This window comes from Pundamilia nyererei, unplaced genomic scaffold (assembly GCF_000239375.1).
Source record: "Pundamilia nyererei isolate P.nyererei 1_Seehausen unplaced genomic scaffold, PunNye1.0 scaffold00001, whole genome shotgun sequence".
Lineage (NCBI taxonomy): Eukaryota > Metazoa > Chordata > Actinopteri > Cichliformes > Cichlidae > Pundamilia > Pundamilia nyererei.
Window position 1 is genome coordinate 9,871,838 of NW_005187402.1, and position 25,218 is coordinate 9,897,055.

General features: G+C 41.5%; 1 protein-coding gene across 1 annotated transcript; it reads left to right on the plus strand.

The window, feature by feature from the left end:
* The first annotated feature begins 17,740 nt into the window (after positions 1–17,740).
* Positions 17,741–22,780, plus strand: LOC102193881 (interferon-induced very large GTPase 1-like). Its single transcript, XM_013909290.1, has 5 exons — positions 17,741–18,021; positions 18,247–18,310; positions 18,887–20,642; positions 21,111–21,337; positions 22,772–22,780. Exons 1-5 carry the CDS (start codon positions 17,741–17,743, stop codon positions 22,778–22,780), a joined length of 2,337 nt encoding a protein of 778 aa, XP_013764744.1.
* Positions 22,781–25,218: the final 2,438 nt, after the last annotated feature.

The following is a 25,218-nucleotide window of genomic DNA, read 5'->3' on the forward strand; positions in this document are numbered from 1 at the left end:
GGAAACTATATTTTTCTAATAATTCCTGGGACGACTCCTGTTTTTCAACTCGGTCCATCACAGCCCATAAAAACAAAAAATCGCCAGCGGCCCACCGGGCAAATGCCCGGTATGCTCGATGGCCAGTCCAGCTATGGCTTTGATCAATGGCCATGACAATTTGCATATTAATGATCAAGGAACTGAACCCACATTGTTCCTTCAGTGGACTGTTTTCAGTCATCGTGCAAATGTACTGTTTATAAGGTTGGAGAAACCTGCAGTCAGCTGCAACTGAAGAAGTCTCTTGGATGAGCGATGAAACATTTCTCCCACTGAAAACGCTGCATCCAGATGAACAGAATCAACCTTTTGGGATTTTCCTATCTGGATGATTGAGCATGCATCAAAACATGGCACAACATAGAAGAGCCTTCTCGACAGAAAAAGACTTCCTGCTCAAACCAGCATTCCTCAAACCATTTCTTCAAGCCATACTTTATTTGCTTTTGCTATTACATTTCTTCAAAATTCTGATACTTAAAATTGAGTATTCTCTTTTGTCAGTAGAGACTGATGCATGTTTGAACTACAACCAAATTTTGGCTAATGCTTTAAGATGATGTTCTTGCATTTTTCTAGTCTGATTATTCTATACCTTGAAGCACTTTCTGTACCGTACATATAGATACAGCCAAAAAAAGTGCCGCTCCCAGTCAGGCTTATAGCCAACCTTTACCCAGTTGCAAGCCACTGGCAATCACCCCTCTTTCTCCTGGAGTGTATCTAGTTTCTGCTATAAACACACCCCTTTCACTCAAATTCAGAATGTCACCAAGAGATGGCACTTTCTTCACAAAAATTTCGACAGTAAATATTTACTCATTCATCCATTTTAATCTGAACTAATAAAAATGCAATTTTTAACAAAAAATTAATAACGATGAAATGTATTCTTACATGCAAACCTTTTTAAAAATCCAAACCCAGATATGGATGTTATGTCTGGTACAACTTAATTTTTCATTTAGCCTATTGTCTATTAGATTAATTATGAGCATAGCCTACATATTTTTAGGTTACATTTAAATTGTTTGAAAGCCTTGAGTTACCTATCATTTTCTATATAATTTGTATTAGAGAGGCCAGACTTTCACCTATTGTAAGTTTTTTTGTTTTGTTTTTAAAGTTAATGTCCAGACTTTATGAAGGTGTTTTAGAGTTGCTCTTTAGATACTTAATGCTTTATACACTATTCTCATTCTCCCTGTCCAGGATTTGTGCATCCTCATTATTGAAAGAATGTCCTCTGGCCTGTAGGTGTAAATAGACTGTGGCATCCTGGCCTGACAAGTTAGCTCTTCAAATATGCCATATGCTTAGTAGGGATGGGTACCGGTATCCAGTGCCATGATGGCACCGGTTCTGACATAAACGGTAGTAACCAGACCGAAAAGCAGCGCACATTTCGGTGCTTTATTTCGGTGCTTTTTTTTCCCTGTTGAATTCTCGCCAATCATTTTACCTTTGCAAACGTAGTAGGCGGGCCCAGGTACGTACGTTCTTTTAGAGCAGAGCTACAGATTAAAAATGCCCAAGGCGAAGCGGTCAAAAGTCTGGCTGTACTTCACAGCAAAAGATGCAAACTCAGCAGCCTGCAACAAGTGCTTTAAGCTGGTACTGTGATACTGTGCAAAGGAGGCGCATAGCGTTTTTTTTAAAAGCCGAGAAATGCGCCGTATTTGATAGCTTGCTGTGAGACATCACACCGAGCACATCTACTGCGGGTGTGGTGCCTGTTATCGGACCCGGAGTTAGCACTATCCCCCCAAAACCCGAAGAGGAGAGTCCTGGCCCCTAGCCCTGCCAGGGTAGCAGAAATGATGACGGATGATGATGGCAGCAGCAGCTGTTCTTCTCTGTGTGAGTAGCTTAATGTTGTTCGTGTGTAGGTTACGTTAAGTAGGCTAACCGTGTTATTAAATTAATGCATGTAAGGTGAACTAGCAAACACCGTCGTAGTTACATGCGGCTGTCTTCTTGTTTCTTGGCGATCGTGGCTCAAGAGTTGGGAGTTCGCCTTGTAATTTGAAGGTTGCCGGTTCGAGCCCCGGCTCGGACAGTCTCGGTCGTTGTGTCCTTGGGCAAGACACTTCACCTACCGCCTACTTGTGTTGGCCAGAAGGGCCGATGGCGTGATATGGCAGCCTCGCTTCTGTCAGTCTGCCCCAGGGCAGCTGTAGCTACAACTGTAGCTTGCCTCCACCAGTGTGTGAATGGGTGGATGACTGGGTGTGTAAAGCGCTTTGGGGTCCCTAGGGGGGACTAGTAAAAGCGCTATACAAATACAGGCCATTTACCATTCATGGCAGATGCTCCCTTCACCCTGGCCAAAAAGGCTAAAATGACCAAAGAAAAAGTGGAAAACATGAGAGGTTTTTGGACAAAGTTTGTGTTTTTTCCATTGTTTAAGCACTGCTTCCAGCCAAGAGTGATACCATATATGCCCTCTAGCTGCAGAAAAGGCTAACATTGTTATCTTTTTACAAAAAACAGCTGAACATGAGAGGTTTTTGGACCAATTGTGTGTTACATCATGGTTTCCCTGATGTATAAATCATGGTATCCCTCCTGGCACTTAACAGAAACATGAGAAATTCTTAATTTTGTGTGCATTTGCTTTTTCAGTAGCAAGGACAATCTTGTTGAAGCATTTATGTTTTAATTCCCAGCAACCTTTGGTTAGTGCTTTAATGCAATGTACTTCTGCTCTTCTACTGTCACTGACTGCTTAAAGTGTTTTGCGACTCCAAGTTACATGTTAACCGTGCATTAATACTGTGAGGGCTAACATAGTGGACAGTGGTTGGATTTAGGTGCAGGACTGGGAGAATCTGTTTAGTGCCTTTATGTACAGTGAAATAGTAGGGAAGATAAGTAAAAATGTCACGGTTAGCTGTGTGGCTGGACCCATGTGCAGGACTCCGAGACAAAACATTAACTTAAACGGCAGCTTTATTTGCTGGCAAGACAAACTTGGCAATACTAAAATAAAAACTCGAACTAACTAGACTGGAGATGCATGGCATGACCTAACCTGATGATAGAAGACGAGGAATACACACACAACAAATGTTGAGTAGGCAACAACTGGCAGGGAAAAAACACAGGGCTTAAATACATACTGAGGTGATTAGGGAATGTGAAACAGGAGGAGAGCACACCTGGGAGTCATCTGACATGACAATACAAAGGGGAGGCAAAACTCAACACATTGGCATAGTACACAGACTTTCAAAGTAAAACAGGAAACATAACAGACGCAGACTTGACTAGGGGATACAGTTGACGGAGAACAAAGAGACACACTGGTAGAAATGACTGTACATTAAACAGAAGTAACACAGAACAATATCAAAGAACTAGAACACAAGAAATGTCAAGGAACTAAGGTGCCAGCAGTACTGGAGACAGAAATCAAAACGCATCATGAAATTGAGGATAACTAATACAAACAGAAAAAAAACTGAGTCCACAGACTCAGGACCGTGACAGAAAATGAGAAACCTTTTTTGTTGTTGTTTCGTACACTAATCACGTCGAAGAAGAAAATAAACTGCTGATAACACCTTTACTTGTCTTGTTGCTGAAATTTCTTGGGAGTGGTTTACTGGGGAGTTGGACTGGCATTTTGGGTCCCGGTTACCCCTAATACTGGCTAATTACAGCAATGTCTGGTGTTTGTGTTAGACTGTAATCCTACAGCAGGATAGCTCAATGCCAATACCTCAGAATCTTTTGATGATATTATGCACTGTAGGTGCATAGTATCACATTCAAAGGTTTTGAAATGCTATTATGAGAAATATATTTCTGAAATTATTTCGGGTCTGAAATTGTTCCGGGTCGTAACAATCTACAAAAGACAATGCAACAAGGGAAATAGTGCTCCAGGGAGGAAGGTCATTCACATATCCACAGCAGAGCAAAACGCCAAGAAGTAAGGCGGCCTTCTTACACCCGTCCCCAGCTCCAATAGAACCAGGAGTCTGTGTGAGGGGCGTCAACTTGGCGTATCCCCCTCTAGTCTGCTGTTGCTCCAATGTAGCAGTGGGTGGCAGTGTGTAGCCTTCACACTGAGTCATCCATCCTGGTGGTCGCACAGCCCTCCGTGGACCTGCACCTGCTCTCTGGGGGTCATAATCCATCTTCACTCTGTAATCACCTGATCCGGCTCGAAGGACCAATTTTATTATGATGATTTCTGATATGAGGTTCAGTTCTACGGTGGTGATCGCAGGGTGTGCACAGGTCAAGTGCCACTATGACCCTCCAGAAAATAACGAGGACAGGGGATGATCAGCTCTTTAATGGCAGATTTAGCGTGGGTGTGGATATGTGTGTGTGTGGTTCTACAAAACAGAATGAACAGAACACAAATTACAATCAATTATAGACAACAATAATCACCATATAACATATTACAGCCACATACTTGTCTTATAGGCACTACTACTAAGCTGGCAGCCTTTACTTATAGTCTGAACCATATTTGGCAACAAAGAAAATAAACACCTTTCCATCACTTAACTCTTGTGCCCCACTCACTTATGATGCCAACTAAAGAAGGCAAATACAGATAACAAATCACCAACTCAAACCAAACTCAGTTTGGCCTAGGCCAGTGGTTCTTAACCTTGTTGGAGGTACCGAACCCCACCAGCTTCATATGCGCATTCACTGAACCCCTCTTTAGTGAAAAATAAAATGTGATTTTTTTTACTGGTGCACAAAATGAGCCATGAATGTCATGGCGGAGGCTCTGCCGAACCCCTGAGACCGACTCACCGAACCCCTAGGGTTCGATTGAACCCAGGTTAAGAACCACTGGCCTAGGCGAACTTAGCTTAGCTTAGCCCGCTTAGCTTAGCGATAACTTAGCTTATAGAAAATGTACAAACAGAGAATGTCCAGAGCGATAAACATACAGGCTATCCTTCTTACACAAGACATATCCTGTAACCCACCAGTCTTATGGACGCACACTCTCATTGAACCCACATAAACTGCTCCCGAGCATAACTTGTGATTCACACTGCCTCCATGAACACCATTTTCCATCCCAGTCAAAACATTACTCACAAAACGGCCGCGCAGTCTAGTGGCGAGGCAGAAAACTGCATCACAGTACTGCCTTCAGAACAGTGTTTGAGCATATCACATTCAAAGGTTTTGAAAAGTTATTATGAGAAATATATTTCTGAAATTGTTCCGGGTCTGAAATTGTTCCGGGTCGCAACAATCTACAAAATTACAGTAATGTCTGGTGTTTGTGTTAGACTGTAATCCTACAGCAGGATAGCTCAATGCCAATACCTCAGAATCTTTTAATGATATTATGCACTGTAGGTGCATAGTATCACATTCAAAGGTTTTGAAAAGTTATTATGAGAAATATATTTCTGAAATTGTTCCGGGTCGTAAAAATCTACAAAACACAATGCAACAAGGGAAATAGTGCTCCAGGGAGGAAGGTCATTCACATATCCACAGCAGAGCAAAACGCTGAGAAGTAAGGCGGCCTTCTTCCACTCGCCCCCCTCCCTATTCCTCAGCAGGTGATAAGCATTGTTGAGATTCATTTTGCTAAAAATAGGTGGTACCTGTATGAGAGTCGAATGTTTAGACAAACTACATAATCTGCTGGAGGAGGGGGGGAGCACCGGGAAGGTTAAAGGCACAATCGTATGGTCTGTGAGGGAGGAGAGAGAGCTAGGTCCTCATGGAAAGCTTCAGCTAGATCATGATAGACAGGAGAAACAGAAGAAAGATCAGGTGGATCTGGAGATATGGGAAGATCAGAGGTGAGAGGTGGGGTTGCTGATCTGAAACGGTGTTGGTGACAATGTGGACTTCAACGCCAAATGCGGTATTCCCCCTCCAATTAATGCAGGGATTATGAGATCCTAACCAGGGATGACCTAGGACCAGAGGAGTCAGTGGAGCTTCACAGAGAGAGATGAGAGGAGAGAGAGAAACAAGGGAGTGTGACAGAGAGAAAACACATCTACAGCAGACAGGGAGCCAGGGAGGACTGAGGGACTGTGACACTTTCTTCTGTATACATCCTGTAAATGGGCAGTTTAGAAACAGTTTAGCTAACATTCATGTCTTTGCCTGTGGGAGACTGTTCATTTTACAATAAGAAAATCAATGTAAAATTCAGTTTCACTTCCTGTGCTATAAATGTGTTTGAGCATAAATGTGTTTAAAAAGTTCATTTTAAAACTAAAAGTGACAATAACAAGGCACTGTCTTGGAAGTAAACTCATACAAATTCAGCCATTCTCTGTCCTGTGTGAGGCTTCTGTGATGTTTGCTTTGTCCACTTTTAGTTACTGAAACAGTATCAAAGCCTTTAACACTGAAAATGCACAAATGAGTATTGGATGGTTTCCTTTACCCTGCATTGTAAAATAATTATTTTCTTTGCAGAAGATGATAAGGAGGATGCTTCAAGTGAAACAAAGGTAATTGTGATATATTTATTGTAAAAATATTTATCCTTCATTGAACATTAACAGCTTGGATAAGGGAAGTGGGAAACAGTTCTGTTTAAGACTTTGCTTTGTGACAGTTTTGTCCTTTTCATCTTGATTTCACATCAATGATTCTTAGCACACAAACAAATACAAGTATTTGTTTTCTCAGGATGATACAGGCACTGAAGTTAAACAGCCAGAGAATATGGATGGCAGCACAACATCAAGAAGAAAATCTGAAGCCAAGCCCCCAGGGTCATCCCCAAATCAAGAAAAAGGTAAAGTGTTAATGATGCTTCATTTTCCCAGTAAATTATATACTGACAGAAAAATATCAGAGATTCAATTCTATTTATGGTTTTGCACCATGTGATAAAATGAAGGGAAAAAAAACCCTAATTACAGTAATGTCTGGTGTTTGTGTTAGACTGTAATCCTACAGCAGGATAGCTCAATGCCAATACCTCAGAATCTTTTGATGATATTATGCACCTACAGTGCATAATATCAAGGGAAATAGTTGACATGCGGTGTGGTAGGACTCCGGCGCAGAGCAGAATTCAGGGGAAAACACCATTTACACAGTCACCAGGTGCAGATATATACAGTGAGGGAGCGGGGGTCCTGGGTCCGAAAGGGAAGTCCGGGATAGGAGTCACATACACGCTAGCTCTTCTTCTTTACAACGGTTCAAACAACAGGTTGGTCACGGGTCCGGGGAAAGTGTCTAGCACAATCATCCAGCAGAGAGTGGTGCGGTGTTCTGATCGGATAATTGGAGGTGAGCTTCCCTCCCTCCAGGACATCTACAAGAAGCGGTGCATGAAGAAAGCGGGGAGGATCATCAAAGACTCCAGTCACCCCAGCCATAAACTGTTCAAACTACTTCCGTCAGGCAGGAGGTACTGCAGTATCTGGTCCCGAACCAGTAGACTGAGGGACCAGACTGAGGCCATCAGAATGCTGAACAGTGACACTTCATAGACACCTCACTCTCACCTACCGGAACTCCAGCACTATTCTGTCAGGAAGCGCTGTGTGGCAGGCAGGAGATGAGGACTCAAAATGCAGGACTCTCAGACTCGAGGGATGAACTCCAAACCACAGCTTTATTTGCTGGTCACAGGAAACAGAGCATACAAAGCAAACTAAACTAAACTGGGAAATGACACCTTAAACTCACAGGAAACACAGGGCGCTCCACACAGCATGAGGGACAATACAACACTGACTCTTCTTCTTCAGTCAAGTTTAACAGCAGCTTGCATCCAAAACTGTTGCATTACTGCCATCTCCTGGCTGTTAACCGTCCGTCACTCCTGAATCCTCAGATTCTCCTGATGAGACCAGTACTTTTCAAAAAACGAAAAACCACCACTTTCCCTTCACCATGACTTAACTTATCAACCACTTGTTCAAATGTAAGTTCCCTTCCACCACTCAGTTCACCCCACATCACCCTCCTGTGACTTACATACTTCCCACAACTAAGGAGTACATGCTCAACCGTCTCCATATCAGTGCACCCATCACACAACCCAGTCGGATGTTTCCCTATCCGAAAAAGAGTACCATTTAAAAAGCAGTGGCCCGTTCGTATTCGACTGATAACAACCTCCTCACGTCTCTGCAGTCCGCTACTCCTCTTAGCTTCAATTGTGTTTTGCACCCTATATAAATGTCTCCCTTTTGTTTCATTATCCCATGCCATTTGCCACAAGTTCCGACTTTCTGCCCAAACTACACTTTTCCCTTCAGACTTTGACAATGGTAACTGTACATCTATGTCGACTCTTTTAACAGCTGCTTTGGCCAACCTATCCGCTCTTTCATTACCCAAGATACCCACATGAGCCGCAGTCCACATTAATACCACATGTTTATTTTGAACAGACAGTCTATGATGAGCAAAAAGAATATCATACAGAATTTGCTGATGGGTAGTTGTGTAACCCTGTTCAATACTTAATAATGTGGACAATGAATCACTGCATATCAGTACTTTTGAGACCCTGCTGTCCTCCACCCATTCAAGAGCCAGCAGTATGGCAAACAATTCAACTGCATATACACCCAGACGGGATGATGTCCTTTTCGCAATCTTGATATTCAACACCGGAATTACCACTGCTACACCAGTTGCTTCTGTCTTAGGATCTTTTGACCCATCTGTATGGGTCACCTGTAAAAAGTCACTGTATTTGCTGTCCAATCTGTTATAGAATTTTTGACAAATATCTGTGGTCACTTTCCGCTTCCCAGTGTCCGTTAAAGAGCTGTCCACGACAAGACACTTCAATGTCCATATAGGACGTAAAGGCCACAACACCGTCTGACGAAAGACTTTGTCAAACACTTTAAAAGTTCTGGCACTATCATCTCCAACCCACCCAAAACTATTCTTAAAAACCTTCCGTCTTTCCCAACAAGCCCCTAACACTTTCTTAACAGGATGGGTGTCGGCATGACCTTTCAAATGTATCCAATAATTAACCAACAGCTGTTGCCTTCTAATACACAGCGGCATTTCACCCAATTCCACCTGTAGAGCACATATTGGCGTTGTACGAACTGCCCCTAAGCAGAGTCTCAGTGCTCGAGCTTGAATCACATCCAGCTTCTTCAAGGAAGTCTTAGCCGCTGACCCATACACCACACACCCATAATCCAATCTTGATCGAATCAACGTGAGATAAATACTCTTAAGTGCAGCAAAATTAGCACCCCATGACAGTCCCGCTAAACACCTCAAAATATTAAGAACCTTTTTACTATTCCCCACAATGTGCTCTACGTGATGTTTCCAAGTCAATCTCTTGTCAAAAACCACACCCAAAAAACAAAAACAATCCACCCTTTCTAACTCTTTCCCATACAAGCACAACAGGTCATTACCCCCAATTTTCTTATTCGTGAAAAACATTACTTTAGTTTTCTCAACAGAAAATTTAAAACCCCAGTCTACACCCCACTTTACCTATCCCCTCTTGAAGTTTCCGGACAAGATGGCCAACATTCTTCCCCCTCACCCATAAGGCTCCATCGTCAGCAAAAAGTGATTTACCATAACTACCAGACACATCTTTAAAAATATCATTGATCATAAGTGAGAAAACCGTTGGACTAACTACACTTCCCTGAGGAGTTCCATTTTCTATCACACACAGCTCAGAAACATGCGACCCTATTTTAACTTGAATTGTTCTGTCACATAAAAAGTCCAACACCCAATTAAACATACATCCCCCTATCCCAGCCGCATGCAGCTTAATCAGTAGACCGTCTCTCCAAAGCATATCATATGCCTTTTCTACATCAAAGAAGACAGCAACCACCACCTCCTTATTAACTTGCGCTTTCCTGATATCATCTTCCAGACATAAGACAGGATCCATCAGCCCTCACAACACTGACTCAGAGAAACACAGGGTTTAAATACAATGGGAAGTAACGAGGGGAATGAGACGCAGAGGAAGGGCACAGCTGGGATAAATCAGAACTGACGAGACAAGGAAACAAAGCAGGACACATTCACATAAGACACAGACCTTCAAAGTAAAACAGTATATCACAGAGACGTGAACTTGACACAGTGGAGACAGCAACTAAGCATGGAACACAAGAAACTAGACTCGTGGGATGCAAAAGTTTGGGCAACCTTGTTAATAGTCATTATTTTCCTGTATAAATTGTTTGTTGTTACAATAAATAATGTCAGTTAAATATATCATATAGGAGACACACAGTGACATTTGAGAAGTGAAATGAAGTTTATTGGATTTGCAGAAAGTGTGCAATAACTGTTTAAACAAAATTAGGCAGGAGCATAAATTTGGGCACTGTTGTCATTTTATTGATTCCAAAACCTTTAGAACGGAGATTGGAACTCAAATTGGCTTGGTAAGCTCAGTGACCCCTGACCTACATACAGGTAAATCCAATAATGAGAAAGCGTATTTAAGAGGGTCAATTGTAAGTTTCCCTCCTCTTTTAATTTCCCCTGAAAAGTAGCAACATGGGGGTCTCAAAACAACTCTCAAATGACCTGAAGACAAAGATTCACCATCATGGTTTAGGGCAGCGGTCCCCAACTCCCGGGACTTGGACCGGTACCGGTCCGTGAGTTGTTTGGTACCGGGCTGCGAGAGTTGAGGCTCATGTGTGAAATGTATAGTTTTCAGGGTTTTTATCGGTTTTCAGCGTTATTTTGTTATCGACCGAGGCGGTCGCAGTTTCTCCTTCTCTCTTATCTTTCCTGCTTGGCTTCTTATGTCCTTTGTATAGTCTCGCTTATTCTCTAACCCTAAGAGAGTCTTGTTCTCTAAAAACATAAAGAAAAATTGTGGATTTGATCAACTGGTCCCTTAAAGCCCCTCCTGGGCTTGGGAGAGCCCAACTGTCCTGCGGAGACGTTTGCTGCCAGATACTCGATGGTCGGTTGCACCGTGTGTCTGGCGACACTCTCGATGGAGGACATTGAACGACATCTACCAATTTGGAACTACGATAACAGAGTTCTGGCTCGGACCTGGCTTATCGAAGAACAAGGAGCGGCTACAGCTGTTCAAAATCCCACAAGGCTGGCCGACGTGATATATGATGGGCAGGGCTGTGAGTACTCAGACTGTGTTTATTGAATGCAATGTGGACAAGATCTTGGAAAAGCACATGGCTCTGCTATATGGATAAGATCTTGAAGAAGAACAACGGGAATTGAGAGACCTGGTGACCAGTGACGGACATTAGACCTTACTATAAAATGGGATGCAGTTTGTTCGCACTAACCAAAACAACTACCATCTTCATCTCATGCGCCAGCTGGATGCTCAAAGCAAAAGCTGACGGGGATAACGATTCTCCTTTAGATAATAAGACTGTTATGACTTTCTCCCTCCTGATTCAAGGTCACCCACGTTGACCGAAGGTTGTTGATTTTTGCTTAACCGGGTGAAAGGACACTTTCTCTTGGTTGAACACTGAACACACTCTCACACGCACACGTACTGAACACACTCTCACACGCATGTACACTGACACAGACCTACACTCACCCCCCAACCCCCTCCAAACGCCTTTGAAGCTTATGTCTTCTGTTTTGTGAGATGTGATGATTCATATGCTATGTGCTGAGGTGTTTTTTTTTTCTGTTCTAAAACTGATCTCCCTGTTGGAGCTCAGTCTGGGGGGAGTTCTTTTTTTTCTCCTCGTCTTTCCTCATGTTGTGCGTTTTCCATTGTTGTTTGGTTCCGGGTTGCTGCTCGTGCGGCTGACCGGCCAGCTACCTAGCCTGACCTGTCTCCCCAATGTGATGTTTGTGTATTTTATGTACGGTCAGCAAGGTCAGTCTCTTAATTGCCCCTTGGGGATAAATAAAGTCTTCTGAATCTGAATGTGCTATACCACTGTACCAGTAATGTGATGTCACAATAAAAGTGATTTGATTTGATTTGAGACATAAAACATGACAGAGAAGACACAATCAAAAACAAGGGGAACTTTAACACAGGGGAAGATGACACAAAGGAGTCTAAATGAACAAAGAACTACAACTAGGCATCCTAGGAGCTAAAGACTAAATGAGCTCAAACATAAATAATGAATATCAAAATACAATGAAACACAAAAATACTGGGTCTGGGTCACACGACCCAGGACCGTGACAGGAAAGGGTTTTCTGTTTTTGTTTTACTTTGTGGTGCTTTCCTTAGAAAATGCAGTTTTACCATTTCTTCCTGCAGTAAGCATAGCGATAGTATTCAGGAAAACACATTTTATCATGACTTTGGTTTTATGTGACCTATCAACACAATGTAAAAACTGGTATATAGTTTGAAGTCCCCACTTTTAACAGAGAAATGGAGACTCAGGGTTGTCGCTATGTCATCTGAAATTGGTCATGTGATTGGTTTACCATGGCTATTCTTCCTCAGCCAATCAGCAGCACCTGTGTGATTGTTTTGCCCCACTAGCTCCCGGTAAGCTGAAGACAGCTTCAACTCTCTGTGTGTTGAAAAGTAGTAAGACGTTGGCACCGCATTTTCTTGTTAGTAATGGTAACAGCGTTGTAACAATAGAAATAGTAATTTGTTAGATTACTAATTACTGAAAAAAGTAACTGTGTTAGTAACGGCGTTACTTTTAACACCATTATTCCCATCACTGGCTCTCTCGCCCTCTTGGTCCTTTGCTCTCTCTCTCTCTCTCTCTCTGTCTTATCTCCCTCAACTGTTTCCGTGTCCCCCTTGTTGTCTCCTTCCATTATCTCTCTAGTCCGTCTCATTTCCCCGAGTGTTCTTTCCTCCTAGCTCCTGTGTCATGTTGTGTGAATTAGTCTGCGTCTTAGTGCTTCCTGTGTTACTTAGTCTAGATAGTCTCCTGTCTGGTGTACGTCATGTAAAAATTTGTTTCCCCCTGTCTCATTAGTTAGATCACATTCAGCTGTGTTGCCCCCAGCCGTTTGTTCCCTTATTTGTCCTTGTGTGTAATTATGTCTGTGTATCCCTCTGTCCTGCACTAGATCTCCCTCCTAACTGGCTGTATGCACTGTTTGTTGGCTTTCTGTATACCCCAGTTTAGTTTATATTACTTCCTGTCTTCCCAGTTGTGTCACCCTATGTGATAAGGGCCCCACACACAGAGGATTTCGCGCAAGTGCAAGTGGTTTTTATTTCATTTTTTGCAGCTATTTTTGACATTTCGGCGCCAATCACTCGGGAACAGCTGCTCCATTCAACACCTTCCTCCACCTCCACCGTCACTATATATACACAGAGAAGAAGAGGACCATTACGTTGAGCACCTTCACCTGCCCTCTCTGCCACACCTCAGCACTGCTCTGAAAGCTAACTGTACCGCTCTCCACAGCAGCAGGCCAGAGACCACACCCCCACTGCCCATCTGAGGCCGGGGTCACATCCATGGCATGTGAAAGCTGTTTTTTCCAGGGACTGCAGATAAGGGAATCTTCCAGTAGCCCTTGGTCAAATCCAGTGTCGTGAAAAAGCGGGCAGTGCCTAACCACTCCAGGAGCTCGTCAACCTGGGCCATGGGATAAGCAGCGAACTGTGACACTTCGTTCACCTTGCGATAGTCAGCTCTTCTATTACTCCCAGCTTCAGCATCTCAGCCAATTCCCTCTGAACTATCTTTCCTTTATGGGGCGATCGTGGCTCAAGAGTTGGGAGTTCGCCTTGTAATCGGAAGGTTGCCAGTTCGAGCCCCAACTCGGACAGTCTCGGTCATGGGGTCCTTAGGGACTAGTAAAGCGCTATACAAATACAGGCCATTTATCATTTATGTTCAGGCAACCTGTAGGTCCGTGAACGCACCAGGCTGCATTTCAAAATGGTTCTCAATGAGAGAGGTACGGCCAGGATGGGCCTGTGTGAGGTAGTTTGGAGCTGGAAAAAGGGAGTTATACAAGCACTTTAACTCCTGGTCAAAATTGCCTGTCTTGTCCCTCTGTTGTACAGGTTTTCCTGACGCTGCTGGGCCTGGAGCAAATTTGCGCATGATAACCTCCCCGAAGTGTATAGCTTTGTTTTCAGGTTTAACACATACGGAATCTCAGTTTTTTTTGCGGGGCTTCCAGTTTTCTTTAATAAGGTAGAGTACACCCTGTGGCAAACAGTAATTCAAAGGGAGAAAATCCCGTGGAGGCCTGGGGCACCTCCTGGAATGCAAACAAGAGATGGTGCACAGTAGTGTGCACTGCTTACGGGTATTGTGTTGCATAATGTACCAGAATTAATAAACAGCAATATCCACGTGCACTCCGGTGAAATGGCCCGATGCAGTCCACACCAATGTGTTCGAGCAGGACCTCCATTAATGGTAAAGTGCACAATGGTGCTTTTGGAACGGCTGGCTGGTTAACCAGCTGACACTCCGGGCATGACGCGCACTAGCGCTGCACATCTGCCCAGATGACCGGACAATAAAATCAGGCCATTATTTTTTCCAGAGTTTTGTCGCATCCCATATGCCCTGCCATGAAGTTGTAATGAGCTGCCTGGAAAATAATTTCCCGACGGCTTTGCAGCACCAACAACTGGCTGTGTATTTTATCAGTGCAAGTGTTGCAACTGACTCAATACAGCCTATCATTCCCTAATACGAAGTCCAGGTATGTCTGCACGGCCTCAGGTCAGACCAGATGACCATCAATATCACTTGGTCGTAGGCTGAGCGTAGGGTGTCATCATGAGACTGCTCCAGTGGAAAATCTTCCGTGGGGCGAACCCCTAGAGACGGCAGGGCCTCCGCAGAAGGCTCTGACGTCTGCTCCTCCCCGGTGTCAGTGTTGGACAACACTGCATCACCGCTGAGCACCGTGCAAACACCACACAAATCTAACCTGTTGTATCCCCAAATACAACAGGTTATTAAACCCCGACCAATTAGTGCCCAAAATTAGGGGACATGACAGGCACGGGCTAACAGCAGCCCTTATCTTATGCGTTTTGCACCTGAATTTTAGCAGCAACATCCCCATACACACATTTCACCTACACCCACTCTGCTTCCAACAAATCCACAGGGGGAACCAGGTTTTGGTGGACCAGGGTCAATATACAACCTGTGTCCACCAAAGCACGGTGTATACCCCTTGACACCTTACCAGAATGCGGTACATCCCTCATCGCCCGGGTCCTGGGTTTCGGCAAGATTTCGTGCAAGTGGTTTTTATTTTGTTTTTAGCGGACTGCTGTATTTATTGTAATAACCACATAGGATTGCAGCTGGTTTTGGGCTCAGTGAGCTTTGTCTTTTGCTCACAGCCCTCAAACTTTGGATGTGTTTGGTCGACTTTTGAGTTTTTCTGTGTGTTCCTTACATCATCAGGTTTGTTCTACACTTTCAATCAAAGCTAGAAGCTGCCATGCATAAATTTTTATTATTTTATTATATATTGATAAGCTAATTCTGACCAATGGCAAGAGTCCATTTCACGCATGTTACCTAGTACATTTTTAAGTCATTTTCTGCTGAGCAACCTCTGAACCATGAAGAAACTCTTTTTAACTTTGTCTGCAACCTATACCTACTGTAGATTGCTTGTACTTATTGGATGTTTTTTAACTTTTGTATTTACATTATAAATGTTTTCCCTATGGCAGTACAGTATGTGATCAGCAGGTTATAGTGAGGATGACATAACTTATTACAAGAATTAACAATTTCTGACAAAAGAAAAAAACTGGAGAACAGATGGAGTCAGAGCTGAAAACTCCTGCCTGTTTTATTTTGTCCTTGAAAGCAGAAGCAGTGTTTATTGAGGTATTTTAATGAGTAGCACTCATTAGCACTACTCTCTCTTTTTCTGCTGATTGGAGTGAATAGAGCTCACTCACCAGTTTCTGTCTTTTTTGCTTTCTTTCATCTATATGCCAGTAATCATTATAATAGTCCATATATATATTTGATTATAATTTTGATTCTAGTGTTTAAGTGCTTGGATGGATTACATTGGTCTTCACAATCCACAGCAAAAATAATAATGACAAATGGGGTATTGTTTTCTCTTATACATGGGTGTACTATAAATGGAAGTGGTAGTATCAAAAACAAGAATTCAGTAATTACAAATAACTCTGTTTCGTAACAAAATATTAATCCTGGTGCCTTGCCTAGAAGCAGCAGGTAGGCCACCTGTTGAAACTATGGTGAAATACACCAAGACCTTGGATTTAGTCATGGTCACGTGACCTGGGTGTTTGGAACCGCAATTTGTATCAGTGTTTCGAAACAGCTGCACTTTACACAGTTTCAAAACGTCTGTATCGAGCTTCTAATCCCTACTTTTCTTCAGTTTCTTCACTTTTCTTCAGACTGTCTTGTCATGCTTCATCTTGTTTAGTCTCCTGCCCTCTCTGCCAGCTACACAATCATCTGAAACCACTAAGAGGGGTTTTTTTTTAAATAAAAAATTTGGATTCTACATTAACAGGGAAAAAAAAACAAAAACAGAAATTGTTAAAAGAAGCTTACTTCAGCTGCTATTGACTAGAGTTCACCACAGCAGATTGATTTGTATAATTCATTTGGCACACATTTACACTGGGTGTCCTCACACAACCCTATCCAGGTTTTGCACCTCCTCCCAGGCTCAAACCAGGGATCTTGTGTGTAGGGTGAAGGTCTTGATAACAGTCTGGGGTGACTGTAGCTCAGGCGGTAGAGCAGGTCATCTACTGATTGGAAGGTTGGTGGTTCAATTCCTGGCTTCCCCTAGTCTGATATTTGGCAAGTTAATATCTTGCCAAATATCCTTGGGCAAGATATTAACCCCAAATTGCTCTCCGATGCATCCATCGGAGTATGAATGTGTGTGAATGTTACTTAGAAAGCACTTAGATCAATGTGCTTGTGTGAATGCACAAGTTGTGTAAAGCGCTTTGAGTGCTCAGAAGAGTAGAAAAGCGCTATATAAGAACCAGTCTATCTATCTATCTATCTATCTATTTAAACTATGGAGTTAAGAAAAACAAAAAGGTTGAAAGTTTTGCAAAACAACAACAAAAACTAAAAACTAGAGAATTGTATTGGATTGAGCACATGTTGATTCAGCGTTTTGGTTCTACTTTAAACTACAGGAACTTCAGACATCAAGGACATCAGTACAATCAAGGACAAGGTAAAAAAAAATCACCATTTATTTAAACAGATGTGAAGAACAATTTACTTTACCACACTGTATAACTTTCTTTACATAGACTACATGTTTATTTGCTTATTTACTGCAGTCATGGAATGGTTCTGAAGACAGCAGCAACACAACATCACGTCAAGAAACAAAGCTGTTTGTCAGACTTCATCTTCAACTTCAACAGACGTTATCACCAGCAGATTTTCTTCAAATATGTGAACCTGTGAAACAGCACCATGTGACATCTGAGAAAGAGCTAGCTCACATTTTTCTATACAGGATGTTGATGTTAGACTACAGAGCCAGATATATTCCTGTAAGACCAGGCAGTCCTGAGGCAACCCATTCAGAGTCTATTAGAGACAATGAAAGTACTGAGAATGATTTCAGTGATTTGGATGCTTTATTAAGTATTGTAGACACAGATCTCACAGAACAGACTCGTGTGCATCCAATAGACGTTCAGATGGCAGTATTTCACTGCTCAGACAGCTTCCTTAAACAGATGATGATTACAAAGCTCTCTCAGTGTCAGTATGCCTTACCTTTGCTCGTTCCTGACCCAGTCACTATGGAGATCGAGTGTCCTCTGTGGACTTTCAGACAAATAACAAAAACCTGGAAGGTGACTGAAATCAAAGACGGCTCCAATACTGTCACTATGAAGAGTGTCCCAGCCTGTAAAGCTCAGACACCCTTGGTGTCATTTTTCCGCCTGGGCTCTCTGTCAGTGTCTAAATCTCAGCTGATCAACACTTTGATCAACGACCGTCACAACACCTTCTTCCATAGAAACTGTCCAGGAAGCACCAAGTCTCGATATCTGATAGATGGTGTGGCAGAGATTGCCTGGTACTGTCCTGCTGGAAAACCCAATGATGCCTTCAATGACTGCATTGCCTTTTGTAATCTTCATGGTGATGCTCTGTTGACTGAAAAACAGCGTGACATACTAATTGAAAAATCCTCAGTGAACATTGTTTTTGTTGCTTCTCTGCAGGAAAATCAAAAAAACAAGGCATTTATATCAGCTTGTCTTAAATCTCGCAAACCTCTAATTTGTCTCTGTGTCGACAGCTGTAACATTAAGGGAAAAAAGGGAATATACATCATAGGTCTCAAGGACAGAAGCCAGGCAGATGTATCCGAACAACTGAAAGAGATCATTAAAGAAGTTTTATCTTCTCTAGATGGTCCCAGCTTAAAACCATGCTTCCAGCTTGAAATGATGGCTGAGGTCTCTGGAATCAGAGTGGATGAAAGTGAGCCAGCCTGTCAGAAAGGTAAATCTGCTGCAAAGAACATGATGCATCTGTTTACAAAGGATAACATGAATGTCTCGAAAATCAAACATGAATTTCTCCCATGCCAAGGTGATCTATGGCATAAGTGGAGCAAAATACACAAAGAACTATATAATCTCAGAGGACACATTGAAAAGGAGAAAAGTAAAAAGCAACACAAACTGAAAACCATACGTCAGGAACAATGCGATGCTTCCTGCAGTAAACTGATGGAGTTGTTCATTGAAAGCCTCTCATCATTGCCACTGACAGACAAACAGTATTTCCTGAAATGGACTCAGATCTTGATGGATGATCTCTCCACAGATGATCTGTCAATTATTCTCCAAAGTTATGATAAAAAGTGGTCTGAGGTCTTGGCATTGAAGAACAAACAAAACAAATCAGATCTGTTAATAAAAAAACAAACTGAGCTTGAAGAAATATCCAAAAATCTGCAGTCTGCAACTTTTGGTTTGGAGCACATCTTCAGAGAAATGGGACAGATCTATGAAGCTCATAGAGCAATAGAAGGAGAGAGCAGACACACTGACTGGTCTAAATACCCTGAGCTGGCTGCACAGCTGATGATATCAGGACACCCGATGGAGCTGATGGATGGTGATGCAGGTCACGTGCCTTTAACATGGATCTCCAGTCTTTTAGAGGAAGTCATCAAGAAACTGGGGGACCAGAGAGTTTTTGTGTTGTCAGTTTTGGGCCTACAAAGCAGTGGAAAATCAACAATGCTGAACACCATGTTTGGGTTGCAGTTTGCAGTGAGTGCAGGCAGGTGTACCAAAGGTGCTTTCATGCAGCTGCTCAAAGTATCAGAGGAGATGAAGAAAGAGAAAGACTTGAAGTTTGACTATCTTCTAGTGGTGGACACTGAAGGACTGCGTGCTCTTGAGCTGGAAGGTAACATCACTCTTCACCATGACAACGAACTGGCAACATTTGTTGTTGGTCTGGGAAACCTGACACTGATCAACATCTTTGGAGAGAATCCATCTGAGATGCAGGACATCCTGCAGATTGTTGTTCAGGCTTTCATGAGGATGAAGAAAGTTAAACTTTCTCCCAGTTGTGTGTTTGTTCACCAGAATGTTACAGATGTTGCAGCAGCAGAGAAAAACATGGATGGAAAGAGACGGCTGCTAGAAAAACTGGACAAAATGGCCAAACTAGCAGCTGAAGAGGAAGTTTACAGTGCAGAGTGCTTCAGTGATGTCATTGAATTTGATGTCCAAAAAGATGTGAAATACTGTGCCCAGCTGTGGGAGGGTAGTCCACCCATGGCTCCTCCTAATCCAGGATACAGCGAGAGCATCCAAGAAGTGAAGAACACCATCCTCTCTAAAGCTTCAAAGTCTGATGGGATCACGCTGTCACAGTTCAGAAATACAATTCAAGATCTGTGGAGTGCCCTCCTCAATGAAAATTTTATTTTCAGTTTTAAAAACACACTTGAAATTGCAGCATACAGAAAACTGGAGGACCAATACGGAAACTGGACCTGGGACCTCAGGAGCAACATGTTGACCATTGAAAATCAGCTTTATAACAGAATTGAAAATGGAAATCTTAACAAAGTGGAGCTGACCTATCTCAAAGAAAATACAAGCAAGACTTGTGAAAAAATAAAAACATCAATGAAAAAGTATTTTGAGGAGGACAGAGAGAAAGAATTTTTGGCTCAGTGGAGAGGCCGATTTGAAATCAAAATCAAAGAGTTTCATGATGAACAAGTGAGCACAGTGAAAAAAAAACTGGATGAAGTTATTCAACAAAAGGAGGCTCGTAAAAAGATGGATGATAAGAAGAAAGAGTTTGAGGACAAGCTGCTACAGAAGAGCAAAGAGCTCGCTCAGCAGCTGAAGGACAAGGCCAAAGATGAAAAAGAGCTTAAAAAACAGTTCAGCTCTGTTTGGGAGGGCTGGGTCACTGAATTGACAGCAGATACTAAACCTGTTAAAGACATCTACATGGAAGAAGATCAGTTTAAAATCTTTCAAGAACTTGGTTTTGAAGAGAAACTCATAAATGAATGCAAACAAAATGGCAGTTACAAGAAAATATCCATTGTTGGTGATTATTCAGATTATGTCATCCTTCAAAAGATTAAAGGTCTTGATGAGACAAGCGAAAGTGAACCAAGTCGAGATATTGTAGAGAATTACCATCACACAAGTATACTAGGCACATATGTTAGAAAACCTGTCTCAACTCTTTGGGAATATACCAAAACATTTTTTCGATACAGTTCACAGCATAAATCATACAGTGCTTTACCTCGTGATGCACAGCAACAGATCAGATTGCTCATTGATAACACTGAAAAACAGTCCCTTGATTCGATCAAAACCAAACCTGTGGCTACAAGAGGCTACACATCAACTTACTTGCGAGAAGTGGCAACAACTGTAAATCAAGAATTGGAGAAATTTCAGTCAGAAAGTAAATGTACTTTGAAGAAGGACTTTAAAGTTGACCTCTTACTGTATGTTTTCTACAAAGCAGAGATTTTGCTTCTAGACTCCCAGAAGAAATTCAAAATGAATCATGATCCACTCACTTATTTAGAAAGCAAGAAAACACAGTATTACAATGTTTTTAGAAGCTTTTGCAAAGGAAGCTCATCTGCTGTTGTGCTTGCAGAACTGATCTGTGAAAAGATGAAAGCTTCCACTGTTGAGGCTGTCTGTAACAAGACTGCCATTGGTCTGGCTGGAAAGATGAGGTGTAATTTCCCAGCATTCAATGGGAACAGGCTGAACTTGGAGAAACATGTGCTGAAGTCACTCGCTGAGAAAGAAGACTTTGAGGATTTCATCACCTACATCAGAAATCCAAGAAGCCAAACAGAAGCTTTTATAAAAGCAGAAGTAAAGAAATACATCTTCATAGATCACAGAGATAAAACTGTGAATATACTCAAGAAAAATGTTGATGACATTAACATGCTGATGAGTCAAGCTTTATCTACAGCAACACAGAAAGTCCAAACTCAGAGAGGAGACATAAATATGTGGCTGAAGGAATTTTCTAGTTTGCTAAAAGATGAGTTAACTCTTGATACGTTTTCTTCTCAAAACTTCAGTGACATTAATAATTTTGATTTCTTAATGGAAGCATTAAAGAAAGAATTTACACCCATAAGTGATGAGATAAGGAGTCTCTCATTGAATAAACTGAAGGAATCCAGGCTGCAGCCTGATGAAATCCTCATTGACCAGCTGTGTAATTGTTGCTGGGTAAAATGTCCATTCTGTGCAGCTGTTTGTACTAACACCATTGAAGGTCACAGTGGTGCTGACCATAGTGTCCCTTTTCATCGACCTGAAGGAATCAAAGGATGGCACTATAGAGGCACAGTGGAATTCAGCATTGATTTCTGCACAACAAACGTTGCAAGTGATGGCAGTTTTTATCCTTGTCATGATTCAGAGGAAACTGTTCCCTATAAACGGTACAGAACTGCTGGTCCAGAGTATGCTGACTGGAGAATCACCCCTGATGAGTCTAAACTGGTGTACTGGAAATGGTTTGTGTGTCGATTTCAAAAGAAACTGGAAGAGCACTACAATTTAAAATTCCAGGATAGAGGAGAGATTCCCAGTGAGTGGAAAACAATCTCTAAATGCAAAGCCATTAGAAGTCTAGATGAAATGTGCGAATGAGTCAAAGAAACAGCATTCTTCGGTTTATATGTCTTACATAATGACGGAAAGAAAGATTTAGTGATTCAAGTAAAATAGCAGATTCTTTTTAGAAATGACAGGATTATTACAACATAGTTATACATAATTCTAACAATTAAAGAGACTCACAGCATGTGAGATTAGACTCTTACTATGTAATAATGATTGAACATTTAAAAGTAATTGTTATTGAAATGTAGCTTTTGTAATAAAGCCTTTTTGTGTGTATTTTGCACTTACATTGAACAAATACATTCATTTTACTTTATCTTTCTTTTGCTGAAAGTTGTTGCAGATAAAGTTAAATTAGAATTATTTAATCAATTGTGTCCAGTAATATAATCTGAATCATCTGAATTTGTCTCATGTGTTAATATTCTGTATATTTTGTAATTTTATTTTATTGTCTTCTGTTGAACAACTTCCAGTTTTTCACCTTTGTATATTAATCAAGTTTTCTAATTACAGTTTAGAGGAAAGGAGAGAGATGAAACATGAATATCCACTGACAGATTAAGGGCTCATGAGATTTGTTTACTTGGTTATAATAAATTTAGAAAAATTTAGACTTTTTATTTTCAACATTGTCTAACTTTTGTTTTTATGATATCTTTTTAGATCATTTAGTGACAACATAAAAAAATATTTGAGATGAAGATTGCTGTTATCAGTGTGCAAATGTATTTTTACAAAATAAATATAATTTCATTGCAACAAATGGTTGTTGAGTTAAATGGTTTGAGTTGAACCTTCCTATCAGCTTGAAGCAGTCTGCCTGTTCTCCTCTGAACTTTGACATCAGGAATTATCACTGTTGAGATTTAAATATATATATTTTAAGGCTTATTTTCTTATTATATTGTTTTATGTACTTTAATAATGAAGGTTTGTAGAGCAAGGCCACTTTTGACTCATAAACTAAGTGCTCAGCCAGACTGAAAAACAGGAAGTTAGTGTAGAGCTATACAAGTATATTAATAAATACAGGAAGCCAGAAAGAAAAGAGGAACTTTTACCATATAAGGAGTGTTTGTATCGAAACTGTGTGACGTGTAAAGTACCAAAATAACACCTATATGTGAGACGTTTTTAAATTCTAATGTTAGAGTTTCTGCAACTGGCTTTTGGGGCTGTGCAGGGCTCTCTCTTCCGGAAGATGATTGAATAAAAAGAAATATAAATGTTTTGACCACTATGAGTCGGGTTTTCTCTGTTCTATCATAGGGATAAAAGGATCGGGTTTTAATATCACCCACCCACAAAGCTGGACTGTCGATGGTAATTTTTCGTTTTTATGGGCCAATGGTTTTTTTTTTTTGTTTTTTGCAACGTATAAGCAATAAAAAGTGGTGGATTGGCCAATTGATCATGATCAACTCTGGGCTGGACCAATTACAGCCAAGGAGGTCGGATGCACCCTCCCCCTTGATTGGGTAACGGCTCTGAAAGCAATCTTTTTACAGAGAAACCGAAGAAAATAGCATTGAGGTGAAAAGGAACACGATTCGTCCCGCTAGAATGAAAAAAGACACAAAGTTATTCTGTCTTTACACTGATAACAGTGATAGCTGCCTCTTCTTCTCTTCCCCTCCCTCTCTCGTTGCTACTTCAATCATAAAACTAATCAATAATCAGCTGACCGGCTTTTCTGTCGCAAGTCCCGTCCCGCAAGCTTTTCTGGAGCAGAGACCCGAGGCGGCTGCCCGTCCAAGTGTCAGGTGAACTGAAATTCAGGTAAGAAGTTATGATCTGCAGTCTATCTGGGTCAGATATAAACCAAGTTTAGGTGGAGTTTATTTTCGTTGTGCTTACTTTTTACAGTCAGTTACAATAACTCCTGCTGCGTACTAGCTTGCATGTTATATGTTATTGCTAGCAGTTTCTATTCAGCTGGGTGGGTGCTATTGTAACACTTCCAGCTCTTCAAAAATCACAGATGCTCAGAAAGGTTGGCTTTTCACAGTTTATTCCTGCAGAAGACATAAAACACACTCAACAGGTGTCTTCTGATGGTACCAGCAATTGTAGCTCCTACAATGTAAAACAACATCACAAAAAGCACAGAAAAACAGTAAATCCAAACACATTTCCTGCTATGCGCAGCAACCACTAGGGGGCTGACAAAAGCTTACTGCCAAAGAGCATAAATACGGCAGAAACACTGTTTAACAGCAACCAGCCTTTGTTTCGGTTACACAGAAACTTTCTAACATCAATATGAACCTATATACATCGACATGTACAACTTATGTAACAACATTCACACCAGAAACCATAAAAATGCCAGAGCCTTTCTTTACAGAACTTACCCTCACAGTGCAAACGCCCGCTGTGAGGAGCGGAAGCCTTAGCAGCTTCTAAACGCTAGGGTGAGATCCGGTTTCTGGGTTTTCAAAATAAAATACAATAAAAAAAAATGATAAAATTCACACTTAAAATAATAATTAAGAACAGGTAAGTGCATATTTTTCCAGATGTATTTTTAACACTATGGTGTTACTGATAGTGAATTTTATTTTATTCATAAGGTTAGTTAGTAGAGTTGCCAACCGTCCTGTAAAAAGACAGAATCATCCCGCATTCAGAGAAATTATTATGCATTTTGTGTTGAGCTGAGAAGGGACGCAGTTTGTCCCGGACTTCAGCTAGGATGGAAAAAGACACAAAGCTGGAGTTATTCTATCTTTATGCTGTCAGCTGCATCTTCTCCTCTCATTCTCTCCCCCTCCCTCTCCTGTTGCTACTTCAAACATGAAACTGATCAATGATCAGCTGATCGGCTTTTCTCTCTTGTTTGTTTATCGCCCACTTTGCGCCAGATGTTGTGCTAAACAACAGCAGTATGTTTAAGCTTGATCAGCTGTTGTTAGAATTTATTTAATATTAGTTTCTAGTATCAGCTGATGTTTGCTGAAGCCACAGCCGTAAAAGCAGGTTTACCTTTTAGGTGACATGAATAAGTTGGAGGAAAGTTATGAACTGTTTCTGAGAGACAAATAACACCAGGATCCTTTTCTTTGTAGCGGACAGCTGGTAACTGTGCAGGGGTGGATCTAGCAAAGTTT

Bases quoted from the DNA above. Each gene is read 5' to 3' on its own strand.
- LOC102193881 (XM_013909290.1), top strand. From the start codon at position 17,741: ATGGAGATCGAGTGTCCTCTGTGGACTTTCAGACAAATAACAAAAACC. The intron at 18,022-18,246 runs GTACTGTCCTGC...CTGTGTCGACAG, and splicing joins GGTGTGGCAGAGATTGCCTG to CTGTAACATTAAGGGAAAAA. The intron at 18,311-18,886 runs GTATCCGAACAA...AAACAAACTGAG, and splicing joins AGGACAGAAGCCAGGCAGAT to CTTGAAGAAATATCCAAAAA.